This window comes from Plectropomus leopardus, chromosome 13 (genome assembly GCF_026936395.1).
Source record: "Plectropomus leopardus strain MGB_pleo_1.0 chromosome 13, ASM2693639v1, whole genome shotgun sequence".
NCBI classification, from domain to species: Eukaryota; Metazoa; Chordata; class Actinopteri; order Perciformes; family Serranidae; genus Plectropomus; species Plectropomus leopardus.
The window spans coordinates 19,513,371-19,527,307 of record NC_142188.1 but is presented as its reverse complement, the minus strand read 5'-3'; the positions used below and the strand labels follow the sequence as shown (position 1 = coordinate 19,527,307).

At 38.4% G+C, this 13,937-nt stretch overlaps 1 protein-coding gene across 2 annotated transcripts; it reads right to left on the bottom strand.

Annotated features, from left to right (window-relative positions):
* Positions 1-1,175: 1,175 nt before the first annotated feature.
* sack1b (scaffolding CK1 anchoring protein B) lies at positions 1,176-12,120 on the bottom strand. 2 transcript variants are annotated; one of them, XM_042502700.2, is made up of 5 exons: positions 11,963-12,120; positions 8,737-9,210; positions 7,316-7,480; positions 5,962-6,086; positions 1,176-5,628 (listed from the first exon to the last, which is right to left on the bottom strand). In XM_042502700.2, exons 2-5 carry the CDS (start codon positions 9,184-9,186, stop codon positions 3,624-3,626), a joined length of 2,745 nt encoding a protein of 914 aa, XP_042358634.2. In that variant the 5' UTR covers positions 9,187-9,210; positions 11,963-12,120; the 3' UTR covers positions 1,176-3,623. The 2 variants fall into 2 exon arrangements, with proteins under 2 accessions (XP_042358634.2, XP_087942832.1); XM_088086706.1 differs by lacking the exon at positions 11,963-12,120 and adding an exon at positions 7,946-8,067 and having other exon boundaries at positions 8,737-8,874.
* Between the last annotated feature and the right edge of the window lie 1,817 nt (positions 12,121-13,937).

Sequence of the window (13,937 nt, the reverse complement as noted above, 5' to 3'; positions counted from 1 at the left end):
AAACCAGATTTATTGTGTTTCTCTAATACCATATTTAGATATTCTTTTGTCCTCTTTGTGATTAAAGGGACAGTTCATCCCCAATCAGAAATACTTTTTCTCCTCTTACCTGTTGTGCGCACGTCCGGTATATCACATGATATGATATATCAAACCAATATTTTTATTTTATTTTATTATTATTTTTTTTAACAAAGTGAACACCTACAAAACATCAACACTAAAATTATGTTTTTTATTGTTTTTTTTTTGTTTTTTTTTAATTTTGCACAATGAATGAATATTTCATACACTGAAAAGCATTGGATTTAACGTCTCCATCTGCTGGTGGGCTATTGCAATAATGTATACATAATAAGTTGTTAATTCCACTACAGAAGAGACTTGATGTTCACTAAAATTAGGTTGGGGAAAAAACTGATTTATTAATATCAGTATCACCTATTGGCCGGATGAGTTGTTATATATATCGGCACATTGGATATCTGAAAAAAATCCAATAACGTAGATCCCTATCAGCTAGAGCCTATAGATTCTTCTATATCTATCTTCCAAGCAGGAGTCTCTTGTCCATGAATAGATGCACACTTCTGTGTGGTGATGTGGTTGGTGGGTATAGTTAGGTGGAAAGAAAATAGTTCCTACATGAAACTGCTCACAGCACAATCTGTGGATTATCTTAAGTAATTGGGTCATGATTTCTTGAAAGAGAAAAAACTGTTGCTTTGAGCACCACAAGCCGAGTGCCATCTAGATCCATTATATTGGAGGGAAGGTTGATATACAAGGTAAGAGGAAAAATCTATATTTTTGAGTTTGGGGTGAACTGTTCCTTTAATGGTATATCTGGTATAATATACAACTTTGGATGAAACTATGTACAGTACTGCACCAAAATGAATTCAGATTTAGGTATAATAATTTAGGATATGATGTGTTGTGGGCAATGTGCAGCTGAGTGTGGGAGAAGAGGAAAAGAAGAGTCCTTCAAAATAATGAAAAGACATTTCGAGGAGACAGAATGACCTCCACTGCAAATGACATTATCATAATAAGAGATTCACCAGGATTTGCGCTGACATTTTGTCATACAATTGTAAATTCCTGTGTTCCCCTTTTTGTACTTAAACTCCAAATATAACAAGAACTGTTGACAAAATAATGAGTGATGACAATAAGTGGACCTTTTTTTTATTCTAATGGACATTATAACATTTTCTATTCGTCCATTAGTAGGCCAGAGTTTCAGAAAAGTTTTTCCTAAGAAATAAGAATCCAGCTCAATATCCTATAAAAGGTCGTATGATAAAATTGTTATCGAGACACAAGACATTCAAACTGGAGAGCACTGAAGAAAATTATTTTCATTACACACGCATTTGATTCTCTTCTGTATAATAATGGTATAACAATAGATTACATGACAAATGTATGTTTAGTATTGATAGTTAATCCTTATTTATGTATCTAAATTTCAAGCTTAATTTCACATTATTAACAGGTCAGTATTAGTTTACTGGATGCTGATAACCCTGTCAGGAGAGAAATGGCTTTTATATACAGCTGATTTTGAGGGAAATGTGATGCTAAACAAAAGACCTTAGCACAATGAGAAAATATAACTAATTAATGAATCTGGCAAGTCACAAAACTGTTGATACTGAAATATTCACTGACAATGTTGTTTTCCTTCAAAACAGCAGACAGTCTTTAATACAGTATTTGCTCAATATTCTCAACTTAGGCCATTTTTGTTTTACTTTATTATTAACATTTTACCAAAATTATGATCTCCACCTTACCTTAACCAAAGTACATATTTTTGCCTAAATCTACGACTGGAGTCTGGATGCAAAATCGGAAGTTCTTGCGTCAAGGTCCTGCATTTTGTACACCTGCCATCTGACCCAACCACCTCTTTTTGTGAAGCCTACATGCTACATACTTATATTTCATAACCTGAAAGAAACGTCTCTTAACATATTTCAGGCAGCAATTAAGAGAGCAGTTTAGTGACATAAAAACATAATTTCAGGCGACAGTGTTGGTGCTAAAGAACTGGCTTTAAGCACATGCGTATCTGTACCCGCACAGAGAAACTAATTACAAGGAAATTAATACAATTTAATTACTTATTACTGTAATTTTCAATGCCATTTAAGTGTGAGGTTTGTACTGACTGTGACCAAAAGCACACTCACAGATGGCGGGTTTTAAACATGTGTACTGAGCTTATCTAAATAACAGAAAAACAGATTGTAAAAATTAATAAATTATGCAATTTTTCTCTTTGAGTCTTTAGCCATGTTTTGACATCTTGAGGCAATTATGTAAAGTAAGCAGGACCATAACATGTCAATAATGCAGATTTTTTTTTGTTGATTTTGACAGTTTATTATGACATCTGTGTGTTTCACCTCTTTAAATTGTTTTAGGCTGCTTCCTCTCACCATTATTTCATATTTTTTAATTATAAATTGCCTGAAAGACTTTTGTCAAAATGCTTAAAAGGGAGCACATGTTTGTCTCTTATTAAAGGTTTTTGGAGGTATCATTTGAAAAAGGCTACTAGAAAATAAACATGTCATGTGCATGGTGCATCTATAAATCCAAGACAGGAAGAAGCACATTAATCATCATCCATCACTTTTATCACCATTTTCTCAACAACATCAAGTGCGTTTAAAATTATTCATTCCCACAAATATCACTGAGGCAAAACACATTCAACCGGTGTGGGACTGGCTAGCAAGTTACAATTAAATGACTGTTTGAAAAACCCCTGAATACTCAGTTGTAGCACCAAGTATCTAACTACAAAGAATAAATAAATATTTATGTATAAAAGAGCTGAATTTTTCCACTTGGTGTGCATATGTTTTACACTGGAGGCTGTGTTGCTTTGAGTTTTCCCCCGTATCCTTCTTTTTGAGGAAAGAATGAAAGATTTAAAAAAATACTTAAATCAGAGTGGACTACGTATTGTATTTAACATTGTGCTTACAGTGTACATAAAGTTCAGCTCTTCACAAAAATTTATTGCAAATCTTGGATGGATGACGTCTGAGAAAATCTTCTGTCTTTGACGTCTGATTTATCCTGTTGTGTCCATTTTTCAAAAACATTGCAACTGCGTTCATAAAACCTGTCTATGGCTGGCTTGTTTCTCATGATGTGGTTAGCTTGAGTACTAATGCATGCTGCAACAACTTCACAATAATCCTCTGAATATATGCAGTGACAACAGCCCTTATGTGCACACACCTACAGCCGCAGCAATAAATTCTACCCTCTTTGACATTATGACACAACTACCACTTCATGCATCTGCAGTGTCTGTCGTTTAAATTTATTGCTTCAGGTTGATGCCAGAGGAGGAAAGACATAAAGACAACGTCTATGATTTTCTTACATAAAGATCTGTACTTATAAAAAAACATTCTCCTTTCAGTTGTATTTATCAGTGCATCTGTACACAAAAACATAAGTGGGGGTCAAAATGTAAACAGTGTTTGATAAAAACATTTTCCAAAGAAAACTCAGAAATAAAGACCACCTCTCAGAATATTAACATCATGAGTCAAGTGTGCATTGGTAATAAGTGTGCTGTTTTGACTCTGAGGCTATTTGTTCTTGTGTATGAGATTTCCCATTCGATTGATGAATTTCTCCAGCTTATTTTCATGGTGCACTCGTGCAGCCCGAGTGAGGTTGTGTTCAATACCTGCCTCAACTTTAGGGAGGCCTTTGGTTTTCTCCTGAGAGTGTGTGTTTCCAAAACTTTGTGCAGAACGCACAGATGGTTTCTTATCAAATGAACATAAAGGCTCAAATCTGCTGTAAATTCGAGTCTCTGTGCCTCGATCTTTGTTCCAGCTCACTGAGTTGAGGCCCAACCTCACGCTTTTGTCAAAACCGCTGGGTTTGTTCTCTGTGTTAGGTTTAGGGAGAGAGACCTGGGATGGACTTTGGTGCTCCTCTGTTCTGAATCGAGGTTTCGAAGATTTTAGATGGTCTTCCTCTATGTGCTCCTTCTGGTGCTCTGAGGAGGAGCGAACAGAGCTGCTTGTGCTTTGGTAGCCTTTTCCTCCTCCAAGTGACAGCCTTTCCTTATCCCCACCTGTTATGGTGTCTGTGCTGCAGTCTGACTTCAGACTCGGAGTTTCAGCTGTTGAGCTCTCTTTTTTCTCTGGTATGTTCAGCAACGACTTGATTTTCTTGGAGCTCTTTTTTAGAAAATGCTGAGAGCCATTGTTGTTAGATTTAGCCGTTAAATCCTTGCTATTCGCATCCAGGGCTGCTGCAGACACAGTCCTGGATGGCGGTTCCTGCCAAAGGGGGGTACCAGGGCTCTTTGTGCTTGTGATGCTTTTGACATCATAATGAGAGGCAGATCTCTGATCCTCTTTCAGATTTGTCCCATATACTCCATTCTTTGCATTGATCCCTGCAGTGCTTCTATTCACTTGCATCCTTGCGAAAGCTCCGTACATGTGGCCAGAGGATTCATGTCCGTACTCAGTGTTTGATCTTGGATCTGCCACGCTATGTCTCTTCTGCCAACTGTCTGTCAGGATGTCCGGGTTTGTGATCATATGTTTGCCTTTAGCTCTGCCTAAGCTAGCGTACACAGAGTTATAAGAGTTTCTACCTGGACCGTAGCCTGCGTTATTCTGATTGTCATCCAAAATCTGCAAACTTTTCCTCTTCAACATGAACTCGTCATGACTCATTCTGTTTTCAGCCGCTGCAGTTGAATTCCACTGCATGGATGAGTAGTGCATAGAAGTGTTTGCTGCAGAGTTAACATGAGTTGAAGAGTTGTTCATGTGTCTGTTTGGATCCAAATGCTCCGGTACTGTTGACCTGAAAACAAGGGAAGACCTTATCCTTCCCTGCATGTAGGGGTTTGCTTTGTCCTGTGGTTCAAACTGGTCTAAATAGTCACAAGAGTCTCCGAAAGGGACGTCGGGGTGTTTGAGGTAAGACTCAATCCTCAGTGTGCGCATGAATGACTTGGATGTGTTCTCCAGTGTTGGCATGTTCTGCTGCATGGACATAATGTGTTTGTCGCTGCCATTGTATGACTGACGCATGTTCTGACCTCTGTGCATCTGTGGTAAGTAATTGTCCATGGCGTAGTTGTTTCCAGTTTCTCTAGCAATATTCCAGTTGCTCGCTCTGGGCCTGATGTTCTGCGGCGCGAATCCATCTTGTCTCTCCCCAGCGTAGCTGTGCCTTTTTAAGAAGTTCTCTGCAGGTTGAAATTGGGGCATGTGGTTCTGAACACCGATTCCGTTCTCAATCAGGGGCCCAAACTGGTCATGTTCTTCTTCAAAGAGCCTCTCCTCATGGTCTCGTGCCCCTAGTTTCCTCTCACAGGTCTTCCGATACACTGTGTCCAGTGTGTGCCTCAGCTGGTCTCTCCGTTCAATTTTTTGGACGGATGGCAAAATCTGTCGTCCATGTGGCCCGTTGCGTTGGAATAAACCCTCCGGTGGGCAGAGTTCAGCAGGAACAGTCGAGCGGGCGTAGAGAGTTCGAAACTCCTCGTCGTAGGACTTCACCAGGTGGCCTGTGATGACCTGCACCATGCTCAGATTGATCTTCTCAAATGACCATGTGAAGCTACGAACAAACAAAATGATTGATTTAATGCAGAAAAAATGGACCGATTTGTGTTAAAACACTCTTTAAAAACCCTGCTTTATGTGTTGAGGTTCAAGAAAATTAGACACAGTTATAATTTTAAAAGTTTTGGGTCTGAGAAAGAATCTCTGTAAAAAGCTGTTTTGCTGCCACTCTTTCTAGAAAGTAAAGTGCTTCAAAAGGCAGCAATAAGAAATGATGACAGCAATTTTGCAGCGTGTCAGTAAATGTAGTGATTGGCTCTATGAGTGTATTTAGTTTATGCCTCAGTAATCTCAACTATTGCTACTGTTGTACTGCAGTTTGATTTACCTGTATGAGCCGTAAATCGTTGTGTGGCAGTCGACTAAAAGAAACTTCTGCTCCATTGCCCCGTGAAATTTAGCTCCTGATCGACAGAGGTAATCCTGACCTTTCACAGTGCGCACTCTCATGTTCTGTCGTCAGAGCGGTGAAAGGAGAATGTCAGAGAAACATGCATCGCATTTTTTTTCTTATACCAGAAGTTAACAAGTATGTCAATCATCAAATAAATGCACATGCTTTACTGTGCCAACACATAAATGTGAAGTTTCAAAGTGATTTGCATATGTTGAGCCCCTCTATTGTGGCTGTTGTTGCTGGATGTGGCGTGCAGTTGATGGGAACTTAAAGGGTGTGTTTGAATCTTTGTCGTCTCTTGCCTAGAGAAATAATTACAACCCCACCCACAAAAACAGGAGAAACCAGGCTTGAATTTTTTTTTACATAGAAGTCCTAACAGAGGCCATTAAAAAGACTCTTATTGAAATTTGCATCTTTGTATGCAGGAAATACAAGTATCTTAAAAAATGCCTGTGGCCATCGTTTTAAAAGTGCCTCCTCTTATTGAAGGAACATGTTTTTGTTTGTTGGAGTTGGATGAGTAGATCAGTAGCACTTTTACACCCAACACAACAATGGAATACCAACGCTTGGTCAGTGGCACTTAGGCGTTAAATACTCACAAACAGTAGCACCTGATATTAACCGCATGGGGTGGTGGCAGTTTGTGATAAACCGCTGCTGTGCTATAAACAGCATGAAAGCTGCCATGCAATGTGCCATCAGGGCGACCAGCCGCTCGTCATAACACAGTGAAAGGTTTGGTTTGGCTGCTTTAAAAATGATTTATCATATTGCAGTGAAAGGTGGCTGTGACGCTGAAATCACTGACAGTGTGACAGTATTTGCTGACTTCGAATGAGAACGTGCTGGAATGTTTCGGTAAGACAATCAGAGGCAGAGCAACACGAGCCATTCCTTCGCTATCCTTGGAAATGCAAATTTGCTGGCTGCACAGACATGATGTGGTAAAGATCTTCTCATCAAACTTTTGGCAAAGAATAAGTGTATTTTTTAGAGGTCAAACAATAATGTTCCTTTAGATTGTTACCCTGAAAATATGCCGTTCGCAAATGCTAATGCGGAAAACAATCCAAGCAGTGCCCATAAAAACAACCAAAAAGGGCTCGATGTGTTTTGGTGTTTCCTTCTTATGATGCTAGGTGCTTCATTAAAAAGCAACAACAACCACAAAAATAATAATTTTAATAAGAGCGAAATGTGTAATTGTAATGTTAAAATCAATTAAAAAAAAAAAAAGGTTTAACTGAGAGAATAATAAATGTTTAAATGAGATACTCACTCTGAGTTGTTGAATTTTGACATCTTGACTTTCAGCCATTGCAAGAAAACTTTTCAAATCAAAATCATCCAAAAGCACGTAGACGGGGACTCCTCGTACAGAGGCATCGACAACTTCTTTGAATATATCTACATCAGTGAAAATGTCCATCACAATGGCAACGACCTGCGAAGACAAAGCAAATAAATCATTAGTCCAGCCTGCCAAGTGCATTTTACCAGTTTACATGTGTAAAACCTGTGAATGACCTGCTGAAATGCACACAAACACACACACACACACACACACACACACACACAGCCTTCATTTATAAACATGAATAGTTAATGTGAGTCTGACTGCTAGAAACAGATAAAAGTGATGCCGAAATAAAAACACTGTTATCATAAAGGGCTTAATGATTTCACTGATATTGATGCAAAGCAGTGAAGGAGAAACATTTTTGTATCTATAATTTATCCAATCATTCATCCCAAATCCATTTCTGACACTGTCACACTACTGTGCGTATTGAAGGACCAGGTCAAAGTGTTTTCTATTCCATTTAACTTTGAATGAGCTGCAGTGAAAGTTCATCGTGATAAAGTGCACTTTGAAAATACTGACAGTTGAGAAGAAGCAGAATCATACTTTGTGCCAGTGGCATGTAATGAGCTCTTTAATGAAATCCCGTCCGACTTAATTGTGTGTTGCTTGGAGTCCTTTCACGCGTTTCATTTCCTGTGTAGGAGGTTTTAGTCCCTCAGATGAACCTTGAGAAAAGTTAGTCACTCTTAATCATGATGCAACAGCCGAAAAATGCAGACATTTAAATGAATATTAGTGTGGCGTCCCATGACATATTTATTCCCATTAAATTTGGATTTCTTTCCACTGCACTAGTTGTAATTGTGCAGAAGAGAGAAAAGACTTTCATTAGTTCTTCTTGAGCTGATATTTTGTTCTCTCTAGATGTTCTGGAAGTTCAGTTGGTTTAATTAAAAGTCAGTGCGGCAGGAACAAGGTTGTACAGATGCAGCAGAATACTAATTGTCTACTCACAGTTTTGAGCTACAAAACAAGTTTGTGATTCATCATGACACAATATGAGAACTAACTGAGGCGTTAACTGTGTAAAGGATGTGACTCTGAAATGTATTCATGTAATTCCCACACTTTATTCTGATGATGGCAAGTTGCAAAACCAGATTTTGACCTTGATGACCTAGCAGACACTCCTTACCAGTGGAAACTGAGAGCAACAAAAGGTCTGTGAATGTGCCCAGAGGGGGACAGGTGCTTACGACATACTTTAGAAAAACACAGGTTACAGACAGCAGAGCGTCTGAGACAAGTTGCTGCTCTGAGACAGATTTATCAGTCTGAACGCCACATCAGAGCTTGTTTTGGGTTAGCACATTGTTGCAGGCAGTTTTGATTACCTGTCTTGCATCCTGAATCTGCTTCCGGATCACCTCTTTGATTGTGGGGTTATTTTGTCTGGGCGGATGGAAGAGCAGATTCACATTTGTCTGAAGTTTATCGTGCATGACCTCCGGCCACCCCAATTCCAAATCTGGTGTGTCCACATCCGAGTGGACGGGCCAGTACGTCCCTGATGATGATTGATTGTCTTGTGGGCCATCGATTTCCTCAGTGTGGTTTTGAGGTGGGATCTGCTCTGCATTTTCGGTGATGAAGAGAAGTTCTTCCTCTGAGAGGAAGCTCCCGACACGTTCTCCTTTGAGGAACTCGTGATAACTGTCTCTGCCGCCGCTCACCAGGCGATCAATCGCCAGGCGGTATGTCTCCTTATAGTGGGGTTGGACGTAATCCTCTGATTTAAAGTCTCCCCTCAAGGACGACAGCAGGGACAACTCTGGAGACTCCATCGCTCCAGACCGTTTCAGCAGGACCTGTCAAAGATAATGAAAATCAATGAAATGATGTGAGAGGATCAGAGAACAGACATCACATGGTGCAAAATACTGAGAGACTTACTCGTGTCCAGGCAAAGTAAAGTGTAAAGTAGTACACGGAAAGGTTATATTGTCAAAGGAGATGTGACATTCAGAGCATTTATACAGCAGCAAACTGTTATTTGCTATGTAAAGATAAAGTGATGTAATGGCATCCTGAGCGGAGACTGAAGTCCTGCTTCCTCTGTGTGTGTTGTTATTCGAGCGTCTCTGATCTTTGTCCTTGTAGACCATCAGTTTGTGCATGCGTGTTAGTACATGTGAGTCCCTGGGATATTAGTCCTTTGAGAACTGGCATATCTTTGATTTGCTGGTGATTTGGGTTCTTTTTGTTTCTTTATTTGTTTATTTGTTTATTTTCCCTCGTCATGTGCACACCTTAGTGGAACAGCGAGTGGACTAGGCACTCTGGGCATGCTCCTTCTCGCCGCGCCTGCCTGTGTCAGTGATTAGGGATAGGGACTGTTCATTATTTCTTAGGGTGAAAGGGGTGCTGCAAAACGGATAAGGCATTTAAAAAAAAATAAATCAGCTCTGAGGAGGGACTTGTCTTTTGAATTTTGCCTTAGGTGAGGGACCTGCAACTTTCAATTGTAGTATTTTAAATTTATTTTAAATTAATTAATTAATTTCTAAATTGCATAAGGTCCCCAGGTGAGAATAGGGCTATACATATACTATGCATGCTGCATAGAATTCATGAAAATTACAATAATGTAAAAGTAATGCTGTTCAACAAAACTAATACAAGGAGCAGTGATAATTTTTATATTACAACCTTGCTTCTTCTTCTTATGGTATCAGTGAAACATATGTGTGTTACAGTGTCTAACACATTATTGTAAAGTCAACAAGTTCCCGAGAAACAAAAAAGACATAAGTGTCTGATTAATGAATAGCTAACTAATATTTCTTGAACACTGAATACAGTCTTTAAAGACGATAATGATGAGCTGAGAACAGAACAGTTTCGTAGCTGCTTACCAGGACCTTATAGGCCGACCGTTGTGTAAAGGTTACAGTGTTTGTTTACATGAGGATTTGGTGTACCAGCAGTGTAGAGGCCTACAGTTTCCACTATGTTGGGTATAAAAACACACCAATGCACTTTCATCATTTCCACCTATAAGAATCACTTTAACAGCATTATACGGCACCTTATATAATAATAAGGTTATTTCTCTGGTTTAAAAAAAATTCTAACAAGCCACATCATGTAAACTGACTCATCATCATTATTAGATGTTGAACCTGTTCACTGTCAGGATTTAAAGGATTACTTGCAATTAATGCCCAAGGCGGGAATGTTATCGTTGCACCTGTAGTGCACCTCATAGTTAAGGTGGGGTGAAATAAAACCAGCACAAATAATTGGTATTTTTGTTCCACATGCCGATGTAGTCACATTGTTACGACTTTATGATGTAAAAAATTGACTTTTTAACTGTAATTTATAGACTATTTTTAAAATATTTTCTTGACAAAAAAGACAAAAAGTCTTTCAATAAAAAAAGGTACAACTTAGGGTTCAATAATGTTGTAAAAAAAACTTTAAAAAAACAGCATAGGGGATATACTTTTAAGATTTCATTTCAGTACTTTTTTGGAACTGTTAGAAACCTAAGCAAATTGGCTTGATTTCTTTCAAAATCATGGGAAGAAGGCAATGAGCAACAAATGAAGAAATTACACAAAATAAGCAAGAAATTAGTAAAAGTATGAGAAAATTGCCTGAAATTTAAAAAAAAAAAAAAGTTTAAGAAAAGAAGAGGGAAATTGCCTGGAAGAAGTACTTCAAAGTATGATAATTCTGTGACATAATTTTAAACTCATAATTGTGATAAATTACAAATAGTTTACTCTTTTCTTTTCATTTTTCTCCACCTTTTAAAAAACAATTTTCAAAATCTAATAATTTCTTAATATTTGTGGGACTTTTCTCACCAAGTTAATCATAGCCTTATTTCCCATGTTTTGTAAAAGAAATCTCACCAATTTGCTCAGAGTTCGAAGGTTTAAATGCTTGTGAAAGGCATCTAAAAGCAGCACAAAAAAAGTGATGTCGCTCCAGGTTTCAGTTGAAATAATGTGATATTTTTAACGATGTGAATCAAACCTCACTGGATGAGAGTGATGATGCAGATTCTACAGGTAACAAAGATTTAAAGATTCAAGCTTTTCCATTTAGTATCTGTCACGTTTGATACATCTGAATGTCAAAGCAGCAGAGGAACAAGTTAACTCTGATGTTTATAGCGGCTGTATGCTGCAGGAAAGTTTATCTTGAGTTGTACTCTCAGGTGAGTTTCACACTGCCGGTACTGTAAAGAAAATGCAGCTCACTAAAAATGAAAAACCATAATTAGACGTGCTCTCCTCTCTTATTCAGATACAGGCTCTTTCATAAACTGTTTGTTATCATATGTTTACATTTTTTACTAGATCCTTTGAGGTCAGCATTAACTTTGCCAACCCATAAAAAAAACTCAGAGCGGTTGTTTTTGCAACATATTTAAATATAACCTACTGCACACCATAACCCTGTACGAACAGCATATTTACTGACACAATTTATCTCAAACCTCCCGCTGTTCAGAGAATTCATGTGAAAAGAGGCGCTTCAAATTGTTAAAGAGCTGCTTCCTCTTTCTGAAGTCACAGCTACATTATCTCAACAACAGTAACTTACATTTGGATTGTGAACTTTGTGAAAATCCTCTTGAATGCTCCCAGAATATCCCTCTTTAGATTTATGTGAGTTCAGCTTATGCTTAATATTTGGAGTGAGTGCCGGCTGGAAGAGACAAAGACAAGGAGGTGTCTCAACATGATAAGCAGTCTGCAGATGGAGGGTGTGGATTCCAGTTTTGACATGCAAATGGTCCGGCTCGAAACTTGCTCACAGGCAGCCATAAACCTGTTTGAGACATTTAGCCACTCCCCTCCTCTCTTCAGGGACAAAGTGCACACTGACGAAAAATCAAGATAATGACAGACATAAAGAGGCTTTGATGAAAACTTCAGGGTTAATGGCACCAGACCTCATCAGGGTGTTCTGTGTGACGCTGTGAAATTTACACAAACTGAGACAATAATGCGTGATTTTACTTGCTTTGTCTTTCTTGAACTGCAGCAGAGGTCAGACGCGGTTTATGAAACTTACTTGTGTTGCATGCAGACATTTCTCAAAGAGGATGCCCGCAAACTTTAATAAATAAGGCATAAGTATCATTTTTACTTCAGATATGGCTGAAATATCAGGGTGGACTGATCCAAACTGTGGCGGGGACACAGCTGCACAACAAGCACTTCTGTTGGTATTGTAAACGCATGAACGGAGAAGATTTAGTGACTCTTCTTCTATCTCCTTCCCCTTATTTTTGTAAAATCTTGTGTACAGGAGGACTGAATAAAATGCGAGTGCATTTATACCGGTGACATTTTGCATTCTTCTTGTCTGGTCAGCTTTCACTAAACCTCTTGAGAAACTGGCTCATTATGTAACATCTGAGCTCTTACAGGGAAAAGTGACGATTGCATCATGTCATTTCTCAAGCCCTAACAACAAATATTCCCCTGAAGGCTAAAAGCACAAACAGGGTCAGTGTTCTGTCATTTTATACAAAAAGATCTTATTATTGAATGAATCTTCCAGACATGTTCGTTGTGTTTGTGAGTACTTCTTTTGTATTCATTGTTCAAAAATGTTCCAAGTGGCTTTTTTGTTTTTGCAGGGAGGCAAAGATGACTAATTTTGCAAAACACAGACATGGGTGTGTTGAAATGTGTCACATTGTGACTGTAAATGCATTTACTGTGCATGCTGTGCATTTGTGCAGACGTCTTATATGTTTTAGACACATTCAGTTTGTACTTTTGTAACTGTTTTCACTTTTATATTTTTCCTTTGTAAATTTGTCCTTAACTGAGTTAAAGAATGTTTTTGTTGTCATGGAAAACATTTCCGCCGCTGACATTCAGACTTCACACATAGATTCAGACCACTATCAGGCAATCACAACTTTTCTTTTGTAAAGGCTGCAGCCTTCAGAAAACATTTCTGCAAAACTACAATTCATGTCTTATCAGTAGACTGGTTTTCCAGTCCTTTTATCTAGGAGATACATAAGATTGTTTTTAAAAAAGTTTACCCTCATCTGTAAATGCTGAAAAAATCAATTTCAACATTTGCTTTTTAAAAATATAAAATTGAATATGGCACATGTGATAAATTATTCAAGTGATTTTTAATGGAGGTGGATTTTTTTTTTTTTAGCTAATACTTTTTTCATTTCTAGTTCCTGTGTGTGAAAGTTTTTCTCAACTTGGCTCTTAAAATAAAATATTACTGCTTCAGTAAGTGTTAATCAGACACCAATACTTGCTGCAAGGCACCAGTGTGACGATAGGAATGTTTTAACCTCCCAGTGGTCGAGAAACTTTTGGATATCATCCAGCTTCAGAAAATCTCTACAATCTGCCCTGAAGCATCTTTCAGGTCATTCTATTTGTATGTAAACTATCCTGAGGCTCAAAATAACATTTGGTTAAATGACACCAGTCCCCTCACTGGCTGTAGCATCACACACACACACCCACACACTGACCTCTCCCCCAACTGCCTGGACATGCAAACACACGCTGCGCAGGTAATTTTCACAAAG

Coding starts and splice junctions, on each gene's coding strand:
- sack1b (XM_042502700.2), bottom strand. CDS start 9,186: ATGGAGTCTCCAGAGTTGTCCCTGCTGTCGTCCTTGAGGGGAGACTTT. Junction 7,481..8,736: donor AGATTCAGGATGCAAGACAG/GTAATCAAAACT, acceptor TTGTCTTCGCAG/GTCGTTGCCATTGTGATGGA. Junction 6,087..7,315: donor TCAAAATTCAACAACTCAGA/GTGAGTATCTCA, acceptor CTCTGACGACAG/AACATGAGAGTGCGCACTGT.